General features: G+C 46.5%; 4 protein-coding genes across 16 annotated transcripts in view; 2 read left to right on the top strand and 2 right to left on the bottom strand.

Annotated features, from left to right (window-relative positions):
- LOC108105452 (protein sidekick) overlaps positions 1-13,877 on the top strand; it is a 77,273-nt gene extending 63,396 nt beyond the window's left edge. For 4 of the 11 annotated variants that reach the window (XM_017212041.2, XM_017212042.2, XM_017212047.2 and 1 more), the window contains 10 exons: positions 820-939; positions 1,158-1,313; positions 4,013-4,444; positions 5,501-5,698; positions 6,359-9,592; positions 9,670-9,951; positions 10,172-10,195; positions 10,373-10,693; positions 10,753-11,087; positions 11,471-13,877. In XM_017212041.2, the coding sequence (XP_017067530.1) occupies positions 820-939; positions 1,158-1,313; positions 4,013-4,444; positions 5,501-5,698; positions 6,359-9,592; positions 9,670-9,951; positions 10,172-10,195; positions 10,373-10,693; positions 10,753-11,087; positions 11,471-11,713 (5,345 nt within the window). In that variant the 3' untranslated portion in view covers positions 11,714-13,877. The remainder of the gene's footprint in view (positions 1-819; positions 940-1,157; positions 1,314-4,012; positions 4,445-5,500; positions 5,699-6,358; positions 9,593-9,669; positions 9,952-10,171; positions 10,196-10,372; positions 10,694-10,752; positions 11,088-11,470) is intronic. The other 7 variants (XM_017212050.2, XM_017212046.2, XM_017212049.2 and 4 more) reach the window with 5 other exon arrangements.
- A 155-nt stretch (positions 13,878-14,032) lies between these two features.
- On the bottom strand, positions 14,033-15,598 carry LOC108105455 (uncharacterized protein DDB_G0290587). Of its 2 annotated transcripts, none has more exons than XM_017212053.2 (3): positions 15,426-15,598; positions 15,017-15,078; positions 14,033-14,959 (listed from the first exon to the last, which is right to left on the bottom strand). In XM_017212053.2, exons 1-3 carry the CDS (start codon positions 15,453-15,455, stop codon positions 14,104-14,106), a joined length of 948 nt encoding a protein of 315 aa, XP_017067542.1. In that variant the 5' UTR covers positions 15,456-15,598; the 3' UTR covers positions 14,033-14,103. The 2 variants fall into 2 exon arrangements, with proteins under 2 accessions (XP_017067542.1, XP_017067543.1); XM_017212054.2 differs by lacking the exon at positions 15,426-15,598 and adding an exon at positions 15,235-15,258.
- On the top strand, positions 15,037-23,820 carry LOC108105457 (mitochondrial 2-oxodicarboxylate carrier). 2 transcript variants are annotated; one of them, XM_017212056.2, is made up of 2 exons: positions 15,037-15,134; positions 22,794-23,820. In XM_017212056.2, exon 2 carries the CDS (start codon positions 22,830-22,832, stop codon positions 23,541-23,543), a length of 714 nt encoding a protein of 237 aa, XP_017067545.1. In that variant the 5' UTR covers positions 15,037-15,134; positions 22,794-22,829; the 3' UTR covers positions 23,544-23,820. The 2 variants fall into 2 exon arrangements, with proteins under 2 accessions (XP_017067545.1, XP_017067544.1); XM_017212055.2 differs by lacking the exon at positions 15,037-15,134 and adding an exon at positions 21,156-21,556.
- LOC108105454 lies at positions 16,515-18,016 on the bottom strand. Its single transcript, XM_017212052.1, has 2 exons — positions 16,677-18,016; positions 16,515-16,611 (listed from the first exon to the last, which is right to left on the bottom strand). The coding sequence occupies exons 1-2, from the start codon at positions 18,014-18,016 to the stop codon at positions 16,515-16,517; spliced, it is 1,437 nt and encodes a 478-aa protein (XP_017067541.1).
- Positions 23,821-25,144: the final 1,324 nt, after the last annotated feature.

Genomic DNA, 25,144 nt, shown 5'->3' with positions numbered 1-25,144 from the left:
TCGAGGGTGTGTAAGGCATCCATCCAGCGGCATGATTAATTGGCCAGCCTTTAATTTGGTGTAATCATAATTGCAAAAGTCAGCACACAATGAGGGGGGCTGCTGGTGGACTGCCGAGAGGTGGATTGAGTCAATCAAGCAGTTAATCAAAGAAAAATAATCAATCAGAATCAATTGAGAGCTCAGCTTGGCTCGGCATCGAGGAGTTCGCCAGGAGAAGAAGTGAGAAAAAGAAATGCTTATTAAGATGATTAAAGGGCAGACCAGCTACTAAGCACAGCGTGACAAAGAGATGTAGTGTTAAACACAGAACATAGATGATTTCTTCCGCCTTTTTAGAGTGCAAAAACTGTTAGCAAAAAGTGTAGTTTAACGACAAATAAATAATTAACAGCATGACTAAGTAAACATTTGGCAACGGCAGTTAAATCGACTGAACTCTGAGCATGAAAAAACGGGGCAGGCATTCCCTCAACACAGCTGTAAAAAAAACAGCAAAAATTTGATTTCAAACATTCAAATATTTATGATTTGTGCGTTGAATTATTTAAGAGTATCATTCATAGGTTCTCGCATGTAAATATTCCTCATTGTTTATTCATCAATAAGTTGTTTATAGATTTAATTTAATTAATTTTGTTTCAGCTCTGCTGAGTTCCATCTTTAGAAGCTGAAAAAAAAACAACCAACAACCACACAGCCCACAACTCTTAACTAGCCACTAATTGCGTTGAATTTTTAGCCTAGAACCCACCTTGATTGTAGCCTTAGAGCTTAACTTTTGCCACATTTTAATCGAATGCCTTTGAATTTCCACAGCCTCGGCTCCGATCATGGAGCAGCCGCCCCAGAATGTCACCGCCTTGGATGGCAAGGATGCCACGATCTCCTGCCGGGCCATTGGCTCGCCCAATCCCAACATCACCTGGATATACAACGGTGAGTGGAGTCTCGCAAGCACAACACCTACCTAGAGCATGACCAGAGCTACCCCCTCCCCCCCACTAATAATGACAATGCTAATGTTTATTTTTGTTTTTATTTTTTATCCATTTGCCCGCGCTAACCAAAAACCAATACCAACCAACTTGTAATGCTAACCAAACTGCTTGCTGCGTGAAAATCCGTTAAATAACCAACCAACCTGCCGAAATCAGAGACCCAACTGGTGGACATATCCAGCCGGGTCCAGATACTCGAGTCCGGGGACCTGCTCATCTCGAACATCCGATCCGTGGACGCGGGTCTCTATATCTGCGTGCGGGCCAACGAGGCGGGCAGCGTCAAGGGCGAGGCCTATTTGAGTGTTTTGGGTGAGTTGCCTGCCTGTCCTGTCCTGTCCCCATACCCAGCTTCTCCAGGAGATAACCCACCGAAAATTTAATTGCCTGCCTGCTCCACTCTACTCCGCCCGTCTGTTAGTTACAAGTGCGCCTGTCTAGTCGGACGCCTTTGAGTGTTAGCCGTTTTAGTTAGCGGGGCTTTCGAGGGGGGCTTCAGTTTTATGTTTTCTGTTTTATGTAGCAGCCACCCTTTGCCAGCTTTTAACGCTTGTTAATATATAAGCTAGGTTGGCCGACCATTAGTTTTCCACCTTTAAAACTAACCATTTTGGTTACCCTCTTTGCACATTTTGTTCTAGCCCAACCAAGCTTCAGCCACCTTAAAGCTAAAAACTAATTGATTAAAACGGGTCCAGAGTTAGTTTTACTGGCTGGCTTATCCCTTTCGTCGTAGCAGCATGAATGGAATTAAATTCTATTTTTTAAGCGAATGAATTCTTTAGCCAAGTATCTCGACTTAACCCATCGATTGTTAAACGGGAGCAGGCTTTGATGTTGGCACATCCTGCGACTGTTGCTGAAGCGCTGTCATCCGCCCACCGAAGTCGTCTTGTGTAACCACAAAAGAGATTCAAATTGAGTTTGCTTACCAAAAATGTTCTCCATTAAACTGGCAGTTGTTTGTGCACCTGTTTTGGCCCCCCTCCTCCCTCTTTGTATTTATCTCAGATATACTACTATCTATCTAGCTCTCGATTGCCAAATGATTGCCAATGACATTCGCTGCACACGCAGAGAAATATCTTTTTATATAGCAGAAAATTGAGTTTCTTTATAGATTCCGATACTATGATCTCTCCTGTATAGCAGCTTTTGCTGGCTACACTTAAGAATTAAACTTAAAATTTAAGCAAATCGAACAAATTTTGTTCTCCGTGTGCCTTGTATGTAGCCTGTTTCTGTTATCTGTGCGTTAGCCTGGCCCTAACATCGCATCAAATCAACTAAAATGCATGGTCCAATAATAATAATGTATGTCATCAAAGCCGCAGCAGCCACAACAACAACCAAAGCCGTGACAACGACAACGACAACGACAACGATGGTTGCCATTTGAAGTGCTCCCTCCTGGGCAGCGTCAATTGCTGTTTGGGATAATACGAAAAATGCCCAGCCCAATATTTTCCACATTTCCACACGTCTCTGTGTGTGTCTCTCTGCGAGTTTGTTAAATGGGCGTATGGCATGGGCATGGGCATGGGCATATGGCTTTGACTTTTTGCAAGAGAGAGAGAACCAGAAAACCAGAAAATCCGAAAGCTTCAAATGATTTTTTAAGGGTTTTTGTTGACTGCTGCCGCATGCCCCTTGCCGTTCTGCGTTGTCCATTGTGTTGTTTGTGTAATTAAAGTTGATTTGCACATGCAATATTTTTGGCCCTGAGCACACACTAGTCTGTGTGTGTGTGTGTGTATGGCACGTGTGCTGTGTCTGTGTGTGTGGTCCTAAAAGGCAGCATCAATGTGCGGCTAATTGGCAAAACGCCGGAATGCGGCCCGCGGACTCCATGGACTGTGGCCACTGTGCTGATGGCAGTTTTCCATCACCCCCAGCACTCCGTTCCTGCTGTGATGCATAGAAAGAAGTCTAGCAAAGGAAAGCCATGGCAAAGAATTCGAATCGGAACGATGGCTCTTTTGGTTAATAAATTAGTTAGCCAACTGAAACTCCCAACTGAGATATCGACCTCATAATAAGACATATTTTGCCACTGCCGATGAAACCAATCTATCCTGTAATACCTCTCCATCCAGGGTATGACTATTGAAGGCTGGGCCAAGAGGCAAGCCAGGTTCATTTGTGGACCTTTCGCTCCCGCCATTCATCGCAGTGCAGTTCATCTCGTCCCCATATGGGAAGCATGGCTTGGCTTATGGCAAACAGAAACCGACAACAACAACAACATGAAAAAGAACGACTATAACACCATCGGCAGAACCAGCATATAGCACCTGCACCGCCACCCCACCACTGCCACCACCAACAATGTCTGGGCCACGGGGCGCGTTGAACTTTTGATGCATGCGGGCCAGCAAGTGACTGAAAAGGGCTAAAAAAGAAATGCCGAGCGGGGTGGCAAAGGAAAAAGGAAGGAAGGGAAAGCATTAAATAAATAAAATCAAAAGAGAAAGCCGTACACAAAAGGGAGCACAGGAAGGGGTGCCTCAGGAGTGCAGGCTGAACCTACGGACTGCGTAGTACCCTTTAGTACAGTTCAGGTGGAGATCGAATGTGCCACGACTATAGTGCTTGCAGTTACTAACTTTTGCAGTTTACTACTAATAAATATAAATAAAAGAGGTTCCTCTCAGCAGCAAGAGTCTTCTTAAGATACAGGGTGCTCGCCATAAGGGCTTCATGTGTCACTTTTGGGGTCTTAAAACCTCATTTTGCTCACCTTCCGGGTTACCGGGTTTCTCTCCGCGCGTTAAGGGATAAGCCAAAGGGGCAGCTGAAAGACGAGGAGCAGGGAGGCGCCTGCTGCTGGTAGGCGGGCAATAAAAGTGGGCAGGGCTGTCGCGACTTGTCATTTGCCACACAACTTGCGGTCATTTAATCTGCATTGCCGTGTTGTTAATGTGTTCCATCCATTCCTCCTCCTGTCCAGAAACTCCTCTTATTTATACTTTTCCCCTTCTTTCTTTTCTTTTTTTGCTCTTTTCCCGCAGTGCGGACACAAATCATCCAGCCGCCGGTGGACACGACGGTGCTACTTGGCCTGACGGCCACCCTGCAGTGCAAGGTGTCCAGTGATCCCAGTGTTCCGTACAACATCGACTGGTATCGCGAGGGTCAGTCGTCGACGCCCATCAGTAACTCGCAGCGCATTGGCGTCCAGGCGGACGGACAGCTGGAGATCCAGGCAGTGCGGGCCAGCGATGTTGGTAGTTATGCCTGTGTGGTCACCTCACCCGGGGGAAATGAGACTCGAGCCGCTCGCCTCAGCGTCATTGAACTACCGTTTCCGCCCAGCAATGTGAAGGTGGAACGACTGCCGGAGCCGCAGCAGCGCAGCATCAACGTGTCCTGGACACCGGGCTTCGATGGCAACAGTCCAATATCCAAATTTATTATCCAGCGACGTGAGGTCTCCGAATTGGGTAAGTTTCGTTGGTTTCTTTACACTTTTATCTTTATATATTTTTGGGTAGCGTAGAAGTTGCGGTTTGCGGTGGTTTTGGGTTAGCAATGGATTTATGATTTATGAAGAGCGGGGTGAGAGCGTGCACGGGGTGGCCATTAATAAGCAAGGAGGGAGGGGATGTTGGTCAGAAAAGTGGCCAGTACTAGATTATATACCAATATAGTTTTTAAGGGTTTTTGCTTTCAAATTGTTGCAACTATATAAGTTAAGAAAAGATATTTTAATCGAAAGTTTAAACCAAAGAGCTACCGCTGGTTCAATCTAGGCTCAAGGGCAACTACTAACCACAAGTTAGAGACGCTCTTTGAGCCGCTCTTCGAGCAACAGCTGGTTCAGTCTAGGCTCAGGAGCAACCACTAACTACCAGTTAGAGGCCCTCTTTGAGCCGCTCTTTGAGCAACATTTGTTTCAGTCTAGGCTGAGGAGCCACCACTAACCACCAGTTAGAGACGCTCTTTGAGCAACAGCTGGTTCAGTCTAGGCTCAAGAGCCACCACTAACCACCAGTTAAGAACTCATTACAGACAACACAGAGGAAACTTAGATTTTGATCCGTTTCTTTTCGTTCTCTCTTTTTCTTCCATTAAATTTATTTTGAACAACAACAACAACAACCAACACCCGGAACGAACCGAACTGTAAATCGATATCCGATATCGATATATACTCGCATATATATATATATATATATTATTGTATTATTGATCAAACATTTTGTACATATTCGTTGTCTAATTTCGTAATTGTAATTTGTTGTTTTGCACTTTGTTTCCATCACCTTCACATCTACAACAACAACAACAACAACAAACATCACCACTTGGAACACGCTGTACTCTGCAACTGTATAAATACCACCCCCTTTCACCGATAACTGTACACCCCCCACCAACCCACCATAACATTTTAACCCAACCTAACCAACTGTATCTTTAACTCCCACTCAACACTCATAATTTCCCCACGCCCACCTCTCTGCCTGCTGTTTTTCCGTATCACATTAACATCACAGAAAAATTCGTAGGTCCAGTTCCAGATCCCCTGCTCAACTGGATCACCGAGCTGAGCAACGTCTCGGCGGATCAGCGTTGGATCCTGCTCGAGAACCTAAAAGCCGCCACCGTCTATCAGTTCAGGGTTAGTGCTGTTAATCGTGTGGGCGAGGGTTCGCCTTCAGAGCCCAGCAATGTCGTCGAACTGCCGCAGGAAGGTGAGTGCTTCACAGATCCCGCTCCGGGGATTCCCCCTTCATCCTTATTTTGTGCATCTCGTAAACGTATATTGTGTGTGTGTTGTATTGCTTTCCCTGAGTTGATTTCGTTTCATTTATCGATATTTTAGTTATCGAAAACTTTCAGTTCCCTTAACGATCGGAAGCTCTTGTAATTAGCGGATATTTTTTTATAGTTTATTTAACTTATTTCTGTTCAACTTCAAAGATTCTTTTTGTAAACTAAAAGTTTGTAAAGTTAACTTTGTTGTTTATGAATTTGATTTTGATTCATTATATCTCGATAACTCGATATATAGCCTTGTATAGTGTAAAGAACTAATGCCGAATACCCTGTATATGTATTGTACTTCTAACTGCTATCGTTGTCATCACGAAACTGAATTTTGATAACCGCCTTTGGTCGCCGCCTGAGCGTAGAGTTTCCGCTTCACCGAGGTATATACATAATAGACCAGACTCACGCCCCCTTTAAGCCCCTCACACACAACCACACCCACACACACACACCCATGAACGGAAAACAAGAACAAAAAACACCCAGAGAGAAGTACCGACTCTCCATTTAATGGACCAAAGATGAGCCCTTTATGATCTTCCACTAACATGCATCTTTTTCGATTCGCCCCACCCGTTTAGCTCCGTCTGGCCCGCCGGTGGGATTTGTTGGATCCGCTCGGTCCATGTCGGAGATCATCTCGCAGTGGCAACCGCCCTTGGAGGAGCATCGCAACGGCCAGATCCTGGGCTATATCCTGCGGTATCGCCTGTTCGGGTACAACAATGTCCCATGGTCCTACCAAAATATCACCAACGAGGCCCAGCGCAACTTCCTGATACAAGAACTAATCACCTGGAAGGATTACATCGTCCAGATCGCAGCGTACAACAACATGGGCGTGGGTGTCTACACCGAGGGCTCCAAGATCAAGACCAAGGAGGGAGTGCCAGAAGCGCCGCCCACGAATGTCAAGGTGGAGGCTATCAACTCGACGGCAGCCCGGTGTCGGTGGACACCGCCCAATCCCCAGCAGATCAATGGCATCAATCAGGGCTACAAGATTCAGGCATGGCAACGACGCCTCATCGATGGCGAGTGGAAGGACATTGAGAGGCGCATGAAGACAGTGCCGCCAAGTCTGATTGATCCACTGGCGGAGCAGACAGCCATCCTCGGAGGCCTGGAGAAGTTCACCGAATACAATATCAGTGTGCTCTGCTTTACGGATCCCGGCGATGGTGTGGCCAGTGTTCAGGTCCCAGTGATGACCATGGACGATGTACCCGACGAGGTCACCGCCCTGCATTTCGATGATGTCTCCGACCGATCGGTGAAAGTTCTCTGGGCACCGCCGCGCTTCTCGAACGGTATCCTCACGGGCTATACGGTTCGCTACCAAGTCAAGGATCGCCCGGACACGCTGAAATCCTTTAACCTGACAGCGCACGATACAGAGCTGACGGTGAACCAATTGCAGGCCACCACCCACTATTGGTTCGAGATCTTCGCCTGGACGCGCGTGGGCAGTGGCTCTCCAAAGACAGCCACCATCCAGTCCGGCGTAGAGCCAGTCCTGCCGCATGCACCCACCAGCCTGGCACTATCCAATATCGAAGCCTTCTCCGTTGTGCTGCAGTTTACTCCGGGCTTTGATGGCAACTCCAGCATTACCAAGTGGAAGGTCGAGGGTCAGACAGCCAGGAATATGACATGGTTTACCATTTGCGAGATCAATGACCCGGATGCAGAGACCTTGACCGTCACTGGCTTAGTGCCGTTCACCCAATACCGGCTCAGACTGAGTGCCAGTAACGTGGTTGGCAGTTCGAAACCCTCGGAGGCTACCAAAGACTTCCAGACCATCCAGGCCAGGCCCAAGCATCCGCCATTCAACGTGACCGTCAGGGCCATGAGTGCCCAGCAGCTGAGAGTCCGTTGGATTCCACTGCAACAGACCGAGTGGTATGGCAATCCCAGAGGTTATAACATATCCTACAAGCAGTTGGTAAAAAGTCCCGGAACCGTGAAATATCTACCCCGCTCGGTGGTCATCGAGGATCATACGGCCAACTCACATGTGCTGGATGGTCTGGAGGAGTGGACACTGTTTGAGGTGAAAATGAATGCCTGCAATGATGTGGGCTGTTCCAAGGAGAGCGAGACGGCCGTGGAGAGAACTCGTGAAGCGGTACCGAGCTATGGTCCGCTGGATGTCCAGGCCAATGCCACATCATCCACCACAGTGGTGGTGCAATGGGGTGAAGTGCCCCCGCAGCATAGGAATGGTCAGATAGATGGCTACAAGGTGTTCTATGCCGCTGCAGATCGGGGACAACAGGTGCTGCACAAGACGATACCGAACAATGCCACCTTCACCACCACCTTAACGGAGCTCAAGAAGTTCGTGGTGTACCACGTTCAGGTTTTGGCCTACACAAGATTGGGCAACGGAGCCCTGAGCACTCCACCCATCAGAGTTCAAACCTTTGAGGATACTCCCGGTGTGCCATCGAATGTTAGTTTCCCCGACGTCACCCTTACCATGGCTCGGATCATTTGGGATGTGCCAATGGATCCCAATGGAGAGATCTTGGCCTATCAGGTCACCTACACCCTCAACGGAAGTGCCATGTTGAACTACAGCCGAGAGTTTCCACCCTCGGACCGGACATTCCGGGCCACTGGCTTGCTGCCCGAGAAGTATTACAGTTTTAGCTGCACTGCCCAAACCCGTCTGGGATGGGGCAAAATAGCCACCGCTCTGGTGTACACCACCAACAACAGGGAGAGACCGCAGGCACCGTCAGTCCCGCAGATATCACGGAGTCAAATTCAAGCCCATCAGATCACCTTCAGCTGGACACCAGGAAGAGATGGCTTCGCTCCACTGCGTTACTATACGGTGGAAATGCGCGAAAACGACGGCAGGTGGCAGCCGCTGCCAGAGAGAGTGGATCCGTTGCTGAGTTCCTACACCGCCGTAGGTCTCAGGCCCTATATGACCTATCAGTTCCGTATTCAGGCCACCAATGACCTGGGACCCTCGGCCTTCAGTCGGGAAAGTGTGGTCGTTCGAACTCTTCCCGCTGCTCCAGCAGCCGGTGTTGGAGGTCTCAAGGTTGTGCCCATCACGACTACGTCGGTGAGGGTGCAGTGGAGTGCTCTGGAGACGGGAATGTGGAATGGTGATGCCGGAACTGGTGGATACAGGATTCTTTATCAGCAACTCTCCGATTTTCCCACTGCCCTGCAGTCCACGCCCAAGACCGATGTCCATGGCATCAATGAGAACAGTGTGGTGCTTTCGGATCTTCAGCAAGATCGCAACTATGAGATTGTGGTGCTACCCTTCAATTCCCAAGGTCCTGGACCAGCCACGCCCCCGGCTGCGGTGTATGTGGGCGAGGCAGTGCCCACTGGGGAACCGAGAGCCGTCGATGCCGCTCCCATTTCCAGCACCGAAGTGCGTTTGGTATGGAAGCCACCAAAGCAGAGCATGCAGAATGGAGACATTCTTGGCTACAAGATCTACTATCTGGTCACCTATTCACCGCAGGCCCTGGAGCCTGGTCGCAAGTGGGAGGAGGAAATCGAGGTGGTCTCGGCCACAGCCACCTCGCACAGTCTGGTGTTCCTCGACAAGTTCACCGAGTATCGCATCCAGTTGCTGGCCTTCAATCCGGCCGGAGATGGACCACGATCGGCGCCAATTACGGTGAAGACGCTGCCGGGAGTGCCAAGTGCTCCGCTTCACCTGCGTTTTTCGGATATCACGATGCAGAGCCTGGAGGTGACCTGGGATCCGCCAAAGTTCCTCAACGGCGAGATTCTGGGATACTTGGTGACCTACGAAACCACCGAGGAGAATGAGAGTAAGTTTATCTCCCAGGGACTATCTCTTCTAGTCAAGATTTTTAACGTATGCTCCCCCTTCTTGCCACCACGACAGAGTTCAGCAAGCAGGTGAAACAGAAGGTGTCTAATACCACACTGCGGGTGCAGAATCTGGAGGAAGAGGTCACCTATACGTTTACGGTCCGGGCCCAGACGTCCGTGGACTACGGTCCGGGTGTAAGTGAGAATGTGACGACAGGACCCCAAGATGGATCGCCAGTGGCGCCGCGTGATCTCATCTTGACCAAGACGCTGTCCAGCGTCGAGATGCACTGGATCAATGGACCATCGGGCCGTGGACCCATTTTGGGCTATCTAATCGAGGCGAAGAAGCGAGGTAGGTTTTAGTTTCCCGACTCGAAATCGTAGAACTGGTTTTGGCCTTGCATTTACTATATATGATCTCTCTCTCTCCGATCTCTCTCTCTCTCTTCGTATATTCCTTGGATCTCTTCCATTTTGCATTCGATTCTTTCTTGGTGACTTGGTTCTAAAATGACAAATTCTTTCCAAAACCTAAAAATAATCTAATTAAACATTTTGAAATGCTTGCGTAGAAAAAGGAGAGCCGTCATTCGTTTGTAAGTATTGCTGTCCCGTAGAAATTAGAATTAGTCATTAGATTAACAAACTAGAAACTATTCATCTTTGGCCTTAGTTTACTCTAAACATTCTAATTTCTTGATTTGAGTATCCTTTTAGTCCCCTTTTTTACCATTTCTAAGCAGAAACTAACTCTTATCTCCCCCTTTGACCAGACGACTCCCGCTGGACGAAAATCGAGCAAACTAGAAAAGGCATGATGCAAGACTTCACAGTCAGCTACCACATCCTGATGCCCTCCACGGCATATACATTCCGGGTGATCGCCTACAATCGCTACGGCATTTCGTTTCCCGTTTACTCCAAGGACTCGATCCTGACGCCCTCGAAACTTCACCTGGAATATGGTTACCTGCAGCACAAGCCCTTCTATCGGCAAACCTGGTTCATGGTCTCGCTGGCAGCCACCTCTATTGTGATCATCGTGATGGTCATCGCCGTGCTGTGTGTCAAGAGCAAGAGCTACAAGTATAAACGTAAGTACAAGAGATCTTTATCATAAAGGCAAAGCTAACTCGAATGTAATCCCTTGCAGAGGAGGCCCAGAAGACTCTAGAGGAATCCATGGCCATGTCCATTGACGAGCGACAGGAGTTGGCTCTCGAGCTATATCGGTCTCGTCACTGCGTTGGAACTGGCACCCTGAACAGTGTGGGAACTCTGCGCAGCGGCACCTTGGGCACCCTGGGCAGGAAATCCACCAATCGACCCCCGCCGGGTGTACATCTTGGCAAGAGTCCACCACGACCCTCGCCCGCCTCCGTGGCGTATCACAGCGACGAGGAGAGCTTGAAGTGCTACGACGAGAATCCGGACGACAGCAGTGTTACCGAGAAGCCCTCGGAGGTGAGCAGTTCGGAGGCATCGCAGGTGAGTTGAGGGAAAAACAGTGACCAAGTAAAATATGCCAGAAGAAGAAGCTTGTAAAGATGACCTTAAGCCTTAAGCAGACTCAAGCTAATAGATCTTTAGATACTAAACCTATGTCTTAAGCTAACTTAGTTGATCTCACTTACTAACCCAACTAAATTTCAAATTTGACACGCTCTTTGGAAGCAACCAATTGTCTGTCATAAACAAACATATTTTACTAAGGAGCGTTCACCTGCTTGATGAGCACTATGATCAAGGCATGTGGACTAGATCGTGTTTCCCTCATGTTTTATGTTTGTATAAAGTCTTGAGTTTCCTAAAAATTTACAACTTATACCGGAGAAGAAACTAATTTAAATAAATTTTACTCTTTGTTTTAGCATTCGGAGAGCGAGAACGAGAGCGTGCGCAGCGATCCACACTCGTTCGTGAATCACTATGCCAACGTGAACGACTCATTGCGGCAGTCGTGGAAGAAGACCAAGCCGGTGCGGAACTACTCCAGCTACACCGATTCAGAGCCGGAGGGTAGTGCAGTGATGAGCCTCAATGGTGGCCAGATTATCGTTAATAATATGGCCAGATCGAGGGCACCACTGCCCGGCTTCTCGTCGTTCGTCTGACAATCAACCGAGTTCTAAGATCTAAGCACCAGTAGCAACGGCACCGTCATCCGCGAGACCTTTGTCTAGGCTTGGAGGAGGAGCTGGGGGCGAATCGAATCAATGGAGGAGGACGACATACCAACACACCAACACACCCACATATCAGACTGATCCAGTACAGTACCTCCAGGCCTCAGCCCCTCCAGCTCTCCGACGATGCCCTGCTACGGGGATATACATAAAAATTATACAAAACACCAGACATTCGGTTAGGTTATCTTGTATGCATTTAGTTTTAGTTTTAGTTTCTAGTTTCTAGTTACGAGAGATCTGAGATTTGCGAGCATTTGTGTGCCCCTCACCTTGGGTTCTGGTTACTTGCCTTTTAACTGTTTTTGTTTTAGCCAAGAATGTTACCTGTAAGCAGAACTTTGATCTGTATAATCTGTATCTCTGTAGAAGAACAAGCCAGCCAAGTTAGCATCATCTGAACTTACCACTGCAGCTGTAGGACAAACACTCAACCCAGGGTGCCCAGGCAGGGGCACATTAGTTTTAGCCGCCTGAGTTTCCCAGCATGACTCTGCTCCTAATTTTTTTTAGTATTTATTCGTGAATGTGCTGTGTATGAGTGCGGTGCCGCCTGCCACGACGCCTCCAAGCAATGGCATTTATCGGATGGGGCATGGTAACTCGAATCGGAATCCGAATGCGAATCCAAAATCCTGTGATAAGCCGATTCTCCGTGCCCCATCGAGTTTCGTCGAAATGATTTCCAATTTGTGTTCAGCGCGTGGCAGGGCAGCCTTGCCTGTCTTTCGAGTGACTGAGTGAGTGTGAATGATGTACGCGTTTAGTCCGGCGCAATCTCATTATATTTAAACAAAAAAAAAACGACAAGCAGTTATGTTTTATGTTTATTTCTTTTTTTTTAGTGAGGTAGAAAATGAAGAAGCAGAAGTTTGGACGGCGAGGAGGGGGAACACCGATGCAATCGGTGGACTAGGTAGGAGAAACCAAGAGAGAAAGTTCAAGGGAAAGGGAAAGGGAAAGAGATATGTAAACAAAAACAAACTTATAACGTGTAAGCAAGGATAAATGTATGTTTTTTTTTTTTGGTAAGGCTAAAAACGGAAGAAGAAGATGAAGGCTTTGGGAATGAGCAGCAGAATAGCTGACGACGACGAAGGCTTAGGATACGTATATTCATCAGATATATTGATAGGCCATATTAATGCAATTTCTTTACCACTTAAGCCCACAAACGAAAGCAACTGTAACACACAAAGCAAGCAAACAAACAAGCAAGCAAGCAAGCAAGAAAACAACAAACAAACAAACAAACAAACAGACGAGCAAACTTGCAGAGCTGCAAACACAAAGAAACGAAGGAAGGGTTCTTCTCGAGCGCATGCGCAGCAGCAGACTTAGCACTAAGTACGATCAGTACCGATCTTTTTAGAGGTAAGATGCATTTTTTTTTTTTGTTAGTTGGGGCCCAGTCCCGCCGGGGGGACTTAGCCCTGGTACTCTAGCTCGTAACACTTCGATTGTTCAGTCCCTGACGCCCGTAGCTGTAAAATCGTACTCGTAATTGTATTTGAATGCAGTTTATATTTATGACTATATTTATATATCGATGTATACATGTATATCTAAAAACCTAAACGACTGATTATATATTTTCCCCCGATTAGTTGTATACTTCACCTTCCTTTTTTTATACTACCTAAACTACGAAGCATTAACTACGTTTAGACCACTTTGTGACGCCCGCTGAAACGAGAATTCGGGAATTTGGGAAACTCTCCGCGCGTTTCCACTCAAATCGCAAGCTAATTTCAACTTCAAAGACTCGAAGCACAAGTTCATCTAGTTAAGTAAATGTAATTGTAATTGTAATTGTTGAATTGATGATTGATTGGTTGATTGATTGATCGATCGATTGATTGATTGATCCTCCTCCACTAATTGAGGGGCAAGTCAGTCGATGGAGAGCGGCTTTAGAGATGGAAAAGGCGGAAAGGCGGAGCTCAAGGACTTGGGCTCTCGGGGCAAGTTCAGAAATCCGTGCAGCAAGCGCAAAGTATTAGAATATTGATAAATACAATTTAAATGTGTAAATGTAATTGATGGAGCATCCGAATATGAATCAATAAAAGAACCACAAATCAATGTGAAACCCCCAATCGTTATCCTTAATCCTTACTCCTTCTACTCCTTTTACTCCTTCTACTCTTTACTTTACTTCATCAAACTAACTTTCTTGTTTTTCCAGACTTTCTCTATTCATTTCCACATCTCTAATCCCCTAAATAAAAGACAAAACGAAGCATTCTTTCGGCAGGCATTTACTCAGAAGTCAGGAGTCCATCGACCCAGATTGGCTTAATACTAAGGAGGCTGATCTAAACTGGACTGTCTGAGGTCATATCCTGCGTTTCCGGCTGGGCCTTGGTGGCGCCCTCCTCCAGTTCCTCATCGTCCTCCTCCTCTCCCTCGCTTTCTGTCTCGCCATCAGCTTCCGCTTCCAATTCCTGTCTCTCGATGTGACGAGCTGCCGGCTGGGATGCAAACGAAGAGGATGCAGTGGCCAGATGAGGAGACGATGTGGCCGCTGTCGAGGATGAGACCAAACTGGGCATACTCACAGGGCACATGCAGGGCACAAATTGGATGCGACTGCCGCTGGAGGACCCTGGCTCCGACACCACACTCTGCTGCTGCTGCTGTGGCTGGTAGTTGAAGTAGTCCGGATACGGATACTGGGGCCTGGCATTGTACAGATTGCTCACTCGGCGGTTGTACGTCGGATACTCGCCGAAGCGCATTAAGGTCGAAGTGGATCCATCGGAGAAACTAGAGCTGGTGGACTGAGGGTGAGCTGATGGTGGTGGTGGTGGTGGTGGTGCAGGCGTTGTACTGGTGGTAGTCGTGGTAGTACTAGTCGTAGTTGTTGGTGCCGGCGTGGTTGTCGTTGTGCTGGTCGTTGTGGTTGTTGTTGGCGCTGGAGTGGTGCTAGTACTAGTACTGATCAATCCCGTCGGAGCAGTTACCTCCTGCCTGGAAACCGAGTCATGTCGCCGGGCAGCCGCATAACTGGTCACCGCATACGGATCATACTGGGCTCCGGGCAGCAAAGGAGTCTGTGCAGCTCCAAAGCCAAAGAATCCGGGAGCCAACGGCTGGTAGGTGTAGGTTCGGAAGTAGGTAAGCGGGATTTGCTGCATCATTTGGTGGCCACCACTGGGCTCCCTGGTTTCCCTGCGGACATAGTTCAGGTGAGTTCTTGCCGATCAACAGTCTCGGTTTTCTACTTACGTTGTTGTCTTTGGCCACCAGAAGGCGTTGGAGAGCTTGGAGCCGGCCAGGATTAGAGTGATCTAACGGGGAAGAAAGAAGGAGCCAGGATTACTTTCACAGAGCAACAGATACTTGGGTAAGTCCTGCATTTTTCTATTGCTTTTTTGGGGAATATTTTTCATGGTGAATCATTCTAATAATCAAATTTTGATCAATTTATGATCAAATCATATAACCTTTTCCATAAAACTATCCTTAAAGAGTTTTTGATATAGGATCTGTACATAAATTTTCCGATCAGTTTTTAAGTTTCTTAGCAGCCATTATCACGATTATCAATCACTTTTATTATACAACAAAAAAAAAAAAAAGGAAGGAACTTCTCTTGTAACCTGTAAGGATATTCCAAGTCCTTTCTCTCACATACCACAAATTTAAGCCACATTTCTATTTGCATGGCACACACTTCACTGGGGGGTGGGGTGTTGGATTTCCCGGTATCCTTGGGAAACTATTAAAAAATATGAAAAAAAAGAAGGAAGAGCGATCTTATGTTAACCACTCGCGTTCGCGGTTGCCTTTGTTCTAAGCCCAAAAAGAGTCACGGTCCGAGCTTTTATAGCCGAAAACCGGGGATCGGTGGTGTGGTGGCCCATGGCGATGCTGGTCAGAACAGAAAAGCCGACGCCAAGCAGGTTTTTCCCCACAAGAAGAAAATATGGAAGGGGCAGTAAGGTAGAGTGGCAGAGGGTAGAGCCCTTCTTGTAGAACAACGAGAAAATTAATTGCAGGCTGCAGAGCGAAAACTAAGCTGGGAAATCAATAATAATGAACGGGCGAACAACCTGGAGAGGTGCATCATTGACAAAGTGATTGAATGAATGATGGATCCACTGACGGAAAGGGGGAAGGGAAAGGGGTAGGGGCAAGGGATAAGGGGCAGGGGCCACGGCTCTTAAAGGGGCCGCATCCATTCGATTGGCCATAAAAATTTGTTGATGACTTTTCTTTGCTTTTTAACACATTCAAATTTTGTTTTTCTTTCTGATTTGGATTCTGGAATTTGGAATTTGGGTCAGCCGAGGCCTTAGGCCCAAACAGTCCGATTTGCACGATGGGTTATGCAACTATATGGCCGCCCCAATAGCCGATCGATCTCAATAGAGTGGTTCCCTATTCTTTGCTTTCCAATTTACGACCGCCTTTTCAGAGCACGGCCTCTGCTTTGTTCCCCAGGAATTTATGGCTTTATGGCTGACCTTTATGATTATTTCCAAAACTGTTCCACTAGGCGACCGACCCATTACAATCTAAACTGTCTCATGGCATTATCTGAATGGCTATATACTCGTCTAAGAGAGGCGTTAATGATCACCTCTGGTGGTTCCCTGTCATAGCCTGGCTTACGCCGAGTTCTAGGTTGTAGTTCTGCTCTTCTCCCTTCCAATTTCCCAAATGAAAATGTCTTTGATCTTAAGTTACTCTTTAATCTTAGATATATGACTTGATATTTTCATTACCTCCGCGGCTTGAAGCCGTTCTCTATGTACTTGGAGGTGTAGTACTTGGTCTGGTTATCCGATCCCAGAGAGCGGTGATGGGGTCCCTTGTAACTGAAATTGAAGAGAGACTTGATATAGTTGGTTGATTTATACGTTAGAAGACCTCACAGACTCACCGGGAATTCAGGATAAACCAGGTGCTGGGCTCCCTCTCCGATGAGATCCTTGCCGAGCGATCGCTCTTCTCTAGCAGATTCTTGGATGAAGTATGGGCTTGGGGCTGGAGCAGTTTGCCCAGCGTATAAACTGGAAAGGCGTAGTATTCCCTCTTAAGGGCATAGCGAGAGCTCTGACGCAGAGGTTGGGGCGTAGTGGTGGTGGTCAGGGCTTCCACCACAGGTCGCTCCAGACTTTCGTCAAAGTAGACGATCTGGAAGGGTTCGCTGGTGCTGGTGGTGGTGGTGATTTCCGTTGGCTCGAGTGGTAGTTCCACCTCCGTTTCGGGTTCCTGTACTGTCAGCCAGTCTCTTTCATCAACATCCTCCTCCAGGCCATCGTCAAGATCACTCAGCTCCTGGAGCTTATCTGGCTGTATTTCTTCACTGGAATAATGCCGGTGATTGTCGTTGTGAGGAGTTGATCGGCGCAGGACAGTCTGCCATTGCATCACCTCCTGGGGGGAGTGGAAAGCCTCGTATTGCTTGGCTTTCTTCCTTTTCCGCTTGCCCAGCTTGGCCATTTCCTCGATCTTGGGCAACTGTGTCTCATAAGCCGGAGGAGTTGGTGGTGGAGTGGTTGTGCTAGTGGTTGTGGTGGTGGTGGTGGCGCTAGTCCGTCCCGGATCACTGATAGCCTCATGTGCGTAGAAGGGTATCAAAGTCAGGTTCATCAGCTCCCGTTGTCCTGGCAAACGGAACCGCTCCACTATGGGCTTGGGCCGGAACATGGGCGTCGATGGGGGATAGAGAACTTGGCCTGGCACTGGTTCCTGCATGGGATATCGCCTCCTGCTCAGCATGGTGTTCAGTATCAGTTCCCCCCTAGTTCCATTATACACGAAAATGGGATAATTATCCCTGCCCAACTGCAGGGAGTTCTCTCCGGGAGCGTTATCGAACACGGGCAGCGTTCGACGTCCTTCGCGACGATGACTCCTGGTTTTCTGTACGGGCTGAACGTACTGGTGAGGCAGCTGCAGGCGATGTGGCATCATAAAGCGTCGCTGAGGCGTAGAGGGTAATCTGGGAGGCGATGCAGGCAGGGCATCCCGATCTTCATGCCTAACCAGAAAGGTAATCGGTCCAGGCTCAGCTTTTTGACCTCCTCCTCTGCCCTGCCGACGGGTCAGCCGTGGAGACATCCTGGTGGTGGTGTCATAATCCGCTTCTGGGCGGTCTAGTCTGTGCCTTTTGGCCAGTCCATCCTCCAGGATCCACAGAGGACGATGCCCGTTCTCCAGGTAACTTTGTCCCGAGACCACTGTAATCCAAAGTAATAGAATCCAAGGCACCTCCATTTGGCGCGACGAAAGTCTGTGAAATGGTCAACCAGCCACTTCGAGTACATCACTTTATAGGGCTAAAGTTGGTCTTGGTTTTTGGCTGATGGCTGATGGCTGATGGCGTAACAAACTTTCGTTTTGGGCGAAAATCGCACAACTCGTTCTGAGTGGGTCGGCAAAGGTCGCGAAGCAAGTTGTCCCCTGCCTGCCTGCCTGCCAGTGGGTCACTCGGTGTAATGTAGGTCCGAAACCAGAAGAAAGAGTGCCTTTGGCACTGATTTGATGTTGTCTGAAGCTGAAATGGGCAATAAGAACTTGGCTAGTTAACTGATAACATTAATAGTGGTAATAAGAACTAGTTTGGCTATAATCTTGGGCCACTTCTAATGCAAATCTGAAGATGTTTTACGGAATGTAGCACTGACTTTTCATAGGGAACTTTTTCAATGTCTTTAAAAGAGAGTCCCTAACCCTTGGATCTCTTGTCAGAGGTTTTCGAAGTGCCTGCCTGGTGGTTGGACAGCTGCCAGCTCCACTTCAGCATCAATGGAGCCAGCTATTTTCCAACTCCATCTTCGTGGCCCATCAGCTGTCAAAACTGGCATTAATCAAAACACTCTTAACCGATTCCCTTTGCTGCGGAGGCCGGCCTGCTCCTCCGGCCCTCGGCGAGAGCATCGCAGTGGAAGTGAATTTTCGGATTTTCGGGGATTCTTTGATGGGCAGCCCAGACCTTTTCTCAGCGTGTCCACACGGCTAAAAAACATATATACTTTGAAGGTTTATATCTTTTTGGTTAGTGACTATCATTTGAAAGATAGTTTTGATAGACTCCGGCCAAGAGAGAGGTTAAGATCTTATCAATTTAGTATTTTGAAATATATCTCATAACACCAGGTAAAATCATTATTTAATCACCTTCTTACCATATCAGTTTTTCTCTGTGCAGGGCTCAGTTTTCTGTTTTGACCGCTGGTTGTTCTGGGCCAACTTGTTCTTGTTTCTCAAGGGCCGCCAGTGTGCAACAAGTGGAACATTCTGACCAAAAAAAACGGGGTTAATAGCCTCTGCCGGACGGACAGCTGCAGGCGGTCGTGAGTTCTCACTTTGTAGCCATGGCCTTAGAATGAAAATGGGAAATGGGAAATGGAAAAATGATTGATTAGCCCTGTATATCGCGGCTTTGATCGATCAATCGGCGCTTGCATGTGGCATGTTGTTGCATTCTACATGTTGCGCGCCTGTAAAACTCGTACTAATTACGAACGAAAAAGATGCGTTTTCGAGGCGGGACAAAGACTTCATGTGGGATATTTGTGTGATCTCCAGCCGGGTGGAAAGACGAGAAATTGCCTGCCTGTCCTAGCGAAATGAATCGAAAATCGTTTTCCCATCGATCCCCATTCATTGATGATCCGATCCTCTTCGCCAGCTCTTTGATTCCGATTGCGTGACTTGACAGCATTATTAAGTTGGTAGTTGGCCAGAAAGAGAGCAGTACGACTCCTGGACTGGCCTGGATTAATTCGCTTTTAATGGCCTCTAATGCGTTTCAAATTCCCCCTGCTACTCTCACCCTCAAATGTCATAAATTCCACACATCCACGGTCCACCAAGATCCAGCCAGTCCCTGCTGTACGTCACGCCAACTCGTGCCTATAATTAACAGCCAGAAATATTTGGACAATCATAAAACACACGCAGACACAGACGACTGCCAGAAGAAAAGGCATCTAAATCATTGAGATGCGGGGATGGGAGAATCATTTTTGACACCGACAATTTGTTCTATCAATTTCGGCATTCCGCATAGAATGCATTTTATGTAAATGAAAGTTGTCCTTAATCTGGAGCCCGGCCGCGTCGTCTTGTATGTCTGATTGATGTCCGGTGTGCCCTGAGCTATGAACAATAAACCAATCAAGGGCCAGAAGATGTCAAACGATTTGTTTGTCCATTGTGTGGCTCCTTCGCTGCGGAGTGTGTTCACATGGGCGAGGAACATCATTAATGCGATGCACAGATAACCATCTCTAATGGTTGCGATAGAAGAGTCTATGGCTGGCTTCTTACAGCTACAGAATTCCATTGGCCAAGTCTTAGATATTTGTGGAACTTCTTAAATTTTTCTAGTCCAAGTAACCCCTTCGCTATGCCTATCAACTTGGCAACTCAATATAAAACATTCCAAAATTAGTTCAAAGTTCTTGATTAAATAAAAATTTGGTATAAAGTTACCCTTCTGAAGTACAATTTATTAATTAATTCTGCTTCGAGTAGGTACTTAACGTGTCAATCTAACTCTCAACTATATGTTATTCTAGATCCTACGTATCTTTCCCAAGCTCTCAGTTATCTTATCGAAGCAATTTGTCCATCTGTCTGTAAGCCTGCCCATAAATAATATAGTTATATTTATTGGCCTAATCGCTTTCAATTGCCATGTCAAATGCCAGTGTTATCTGAAAGATACTTCAGTGCCATCCTGAATGTTCTACCGGTTTCTGCTTGACAGAGGCGGCAGGCCTCTGTCTCGAACTCTCTGTACCTGCTGCCCGCAGGATACAAAGTGTGAATGGGTTTTTGGTTTCTTTCTTTGAGTTCCCCTTCTGCCTTCTGAAGTATAGAATTTTTCCATAGGCCGAAAAAGAGCTTTCTTTTGTCAGATATCTTAAGCTTTTCGCCGGCTGAAATCGCCGTCGTGAGATCTGCGATGACGAAGACCCCAAAAAGAGCAAAGCTCTGCGATCCCAAGATCTGCGTGAGCAAATTCAATTAGCGAGTCGTTCCAGCACATGTTGCTCTCTGGGTCTCGTATTCCGATTCCGAATCCGAGTCCGGCGAAAGCTTAGCCCCGACCCCGTTCCAGCGCTGTCGTCTAATTCTCTACTTCTGCCCCACCCTCTTTGCACAGAGAAAAACAAACTTAACTGAGATCAATTTTTTGAGTTTATTTACGTTTAATTGGTGGAAATGGCCTTAACTGGCCTAACTTATTTAACTGAAATACTGAAAATGCTTAAAATATATGATTAGTTTATAATCAGGAAGCTTAACGGGTAAAAGAACATTTCTTTGGCTAACAAGTCCAGCTGTTTTTCTCTCCGTGTGGCCTTTTGACTTGGACGGCAGGCACAAGCAGCTGCCTCAGCCTCGAGCTCAGTGCGAATTGCGTTCTCGAAGCGTGTGGTGGCGGTTGCCCCTGTAGTTAGTTCTCACAGTTTTTTTTTTTACACTTTCTGAGTGTTGTGTTTTGGTCACAGTTGGCTCTGAGTTGAAAGTGACAGCAGTCGATTGTTTTGGCCCAGCATTTAGTCAGATTTTGTAGCAGTTAGTATCTAGTTAATACCATTTGGACAGAGAAGCAGAACCGCCTTTGCAAGGATGGCCGGACAGCAGCATGATATCTCGCATGCCAAGCGCGCCGCCTTTCAGGTTTTGGCCGGCGGTTCGGCCGGATTCCTGGAGGTCTGCATCATGCAACCCCTCGATGTGGTCAAGACCCGCATCCAGATCCAGGCCACTCCAGCGGCGACTGCCGGTGGTCTTGGGGAGGTGAGTGTTTACGGGGTACTCACGTACTCGGCCAGATAGCCAGGTATCTACCAGATAGATAACGTCAACTCGGGATGATGGTAGGAAAGCGGAAAAACACCTAAAAGATTAGGAACTTTTAAATGGGAAGCTCCACTCTTGTATTTAGCGGGAGAACCAAAAACTTTCTTATACTTTTTAAGCACAATATCCGAAGAGGCTGCTTCTAAGATATCTATCTATATCTAGCTTCCCCCATCAGCTGTGGGTTGTTTTTGTTTTGCTATGGGGCTGGGGCTTTTCTTTTTTGGATAAGGGCAAACCAAGGTCACGGACACGCACTCTCTATGCTCTCAAATTTGAATTGGCTCTCTCTGTGTTTACATTTCCACTGCCAAGGGGCAGACAATCCATATTTATCAGCAGTCGAAGTGAAATGCCGCGCGCGCTCCCCTGGAATTAGCTTATCAGCTATGTATATAAATACATATATATGTAGACCCATGCCAGACGTCCCAAACATTCACCAATCCCAATTGAAATCAGAATTATGCGCCGATAGCAGTCCGGCTCTTTCAATTTTCTTCCGACACTGGACACGCGTGCGAGTCATTAGTTTTGGGTTAGCTTCTGCTTCTAGGGAAGGTGCCTGAGAAGCCACGGGTGCGGAGAACTTTGTTTACTACTTGTTATGGCCCAATTCCTCGAGAGGTCCACCTATCTAATCTGGGTGTTTGCTGGCTGCTGCTTTGGGATATCTTTGTGTTAAGAGGGCCTTTATTTAGGAAAATACCTATATTATGGTTTAAAAAAACCCGCAAACAAGAAAGAAACAATTGCTATTATTCGTGCTTAGCTTCAGGAGATATACTTTATGGAACACAATAATTTGTGTGCAGACCCCAGCATAAAAATGTCTTAAAACTGCGACACAATTTCGTTTTCTATTGCATCTCTCGGCTGACGTGCTGCGATGATTAAACAAATTTACGATTGCAAATAAAAGCAGTCAAAGAAAGGCATGGAGGAGGCGGTTGACTGGCGGCGGGGGAAATTAGCACGCATATAGCAAATAAATTTATGTGGAACAATGCACGCAGTTGCCCGTAGATATAGATATTTTCCAATGTGTTGAATTTGCTCATTCATTCAGTCATTGCGACAATACATTATTTAAGAAACTTTTCATTTATTTCATATTTACCCAGCTTTTATGAACAAAAAGGAATATACTTATAAAGTTATTATTATTTTCCAGCTACACTACAATGGCGTCTTTGACTGCTTTGCCAAGATGTACCGCCACGAGGGCATCACCTCATACTGGAAGGGAATTATGCCGCCAATTCTAGCAGAGACCCCCAAGAGGGCCATCAAGTTCCTGGTGTTCGAACAGACGAAGCCGCTCTTCCAGTTCGGCTCACCCACGCCTACGCCGCTGACCTTCTCATTGGCCGGACTGACAGCAGGCACACTGGAGGCCATTGCCGTGAATCCCTTCGAGGTGGTCAAGGTGGCCCAGCAGGCTGATCGGCAAAAGAAGATGCTCAGCACGTTCGCGGTGGCAAAAGGCATCATAAAGCAGGACGGACTGGGCTTTCGAGGGCTCAACAAAGGCATCACCGCCACCATGGGACGCAACGGAGTCTTCAACATGGTGTACTTTGGGTTTTATCATAGCGTGAAGAACGTGGTGCCCGAGTACAAGGAGAACCATTTGGAGTTCATACGCAAGGTTACCATTGGTTTTCTGGCCGGCACGCTGGCTTGCTTCGTCAATATCCCCTTCGACGTGGCCAAGTCGCGAATTCAGGGACCACAACCAGTCGCCGGCCAGATCAAATACCGTGGAACGTTTAGCTCCATGGGCATCGTTTATCGCGAGGAAGGTTTCCGGGCGCTGTACAAAGGACTCGTCCCTAAGATCATGCGTTTGGGTCCAGGCGGTGCTATCCTCCTGCTGGTCTTCGAGTACTCCTACAACTACCTACTCCACAACTACTCGTAGTTGCCAAATCCCCCAACTAGATAATAGGAGGCATCCGCCTTTACCTTTTTTTTTAAATATTATGTATATTTCATAGGTAGTCGAGTAGTCGAGACAACGCAGTCATGTAACGCTATATTATTTATATATATATATATATATATATATATATATATATATATAGATTTGCAATACTATGTTTGGTTTTTAAGCTCTAGCTCGGTGAAAACAAGACGTCGTGAAAATGTATTTTATGTATGATAAAAAGAACAATTTAATAAAATAAGAAAAAAACGAATATATAAAGCATTTTTCGAAAAGTTAGATGATTGTTGCACACTTTTAGGCATATGCGAATGGTATGGAAAAAAGGTTGCATACTTTTAGGCACACACTACTGTTATGACAAAAAGTTTGCATACTTTCAGGCCTTCGCTGTAAACATGACGAAAAAAGCTGGCATACTTTTAGGCATTAAACATTTAATTTTTGCGACAATAATTTTTAAGCAGGGAAAACGCAACTTATTTTTCGTCAAAAATTTTGACCAGTTTTCACAAAAATTTTTCATTAATACATTTCGTCAAAACTTTTGACGAGTTTTCGTCAAAAGTTTTGACCAGTTTTAAGAATATTTCGGTTTTCGTCAAAATATTTGACCAGTTTTAAGAACAATTCTGTTTTCGTCAAAAGTTTTGTCCAGATTTCGGCAACGCTGCTATTGCGTCAAAAATTAAGTATACGTCGTTTGACAGCAGATATCCCGGTTTGGTTGCCGTTTCTTAGCTCTAACTTTGTCAAAGCAAGCCGCATGGCCGCAGCAATGACTGTTTTATGCAGCTAACAACCAAAACTTTAAACCCCTATACTTGCTTTTATAAATATAGTTCTGATTTTTTGGTGCGAGCTCTGTTTTAAGGGCAGTAAACCGATTTTTAACAGAAATTTGCAACATTATTTTCGGTATTTTAGCTCTAGCTCGGACAAAACAAGGCGCACAGCCAAAAGAACGACTGTTTTGTGCTGCTAACGACCAATACTAACAACCCCTATCACTCGTTTTTCGATTTTGTGAAAGTCAATTTTGGCCCAAATTTCGCATTTTTGATAAGGGGTACCATCATCAAAATCTTCAAAAAATGCCCAAAAATGAAGTTTTCCAGATTTGAATGCAAACCAATTGGGAATCATGGCAATCAAATTACGAGCCCTACGAGGTATTACATTCTTCATTTGGACGATTTTTGGCTGTAATATGGCTTAAAAACTGATTTTATTGCGCCACAAATTAAGTATACGTCGTTTGACAGCAGATATCCCGGTTTGGTTGCCGTTTCTTAGCTCTAACTTTGTCAAAACAAGCCGCATGGCCGCAGCAATGACTGTTTTATGCAGCTAACAACCAAAACTTTAAACCCCTATACTTGCTTTTATAAATATAGTTCTGATTTTTTGGTGCGAGCTCTGTTTTAAGGGCAAAAAAATCAGGAAACCGATTTTTAACAGAAATCTGCAATACTATGCTCGGTTTTTTAGCTCTAGCTCGGCCAAAACAAGGCGCACAGCCAAAAGAACAACTGCTTTGTGCTGCTAACGACCAATACTAACAAGCCCTATCACTC

The sequence above is a fragment of the Drosophila eugracilis genome, unplaced genomic scaffold (genome assembly GCF_018153835.1).
Source record: "Drosophila eugracilis isolate 14026-0451.02 unplaced genomic scaffold, ASM1815383v1 contig_2167, whole genome shotgun sequence".
NCBI classification, from domain to species: Eukaryota; Metazoa; Arthropoda; class Insecta; order Diptera; family Drosophilidae; genus Drosophila; species Drosophila eugracilis.
This window is presented reverse-complemented; position numbering and strand designations above follow the sequence as displayed.

Coding starts and splice junctions, on each gene's coding strand:
- LOC108105455 (XM_017212053.2), bottom strand. CDS start 15,455: ATGCAAATAGAAATGTGGCTTAAATTTGTG. Junction 15,079..15,425: donor AAATGTGGCTTAAATTTGTG/GTATGTGAGAGA, acceptor CTTCCCCGTTAG/ATCACTCTAATCCTGGCCGG. Junction 14,960..15,016: donor TGGTGGCCAAAGACAACAAC/GTAAGTAGAAAA, acceptor CTATGTCCGCAG/GGAAACCAGGGAGCCCAGTG.
- LOC108105454 (XM_017212052.1), bottom strand. CDS start 18,016: ATGGAGGTGCCTTGGATTCTATTACTTTGGATTACAGTGGTCTCGGGA. Junction 16,612..16,676: donor TGGTTTATCCTGAATTCCCG/GTGAGTCTGTGA, acceptor CTTCAATTTCAG/TTACAAGGGACCCCATCACC.
- LOC108105457 (XM_017212055.2), top strand. CDS start 21,386: ATGGCCGGACAGCAGCATGATATCTCGCATGCCAAGCGCGCCGCCTTT. Junction 21,557..22,793: donor CTGCCGGTGGTCTTGGGGAG/GTGAGTGTTTAC, acceptor ATTATTTTCCAG/CTACACTACAATGGCGTCTT.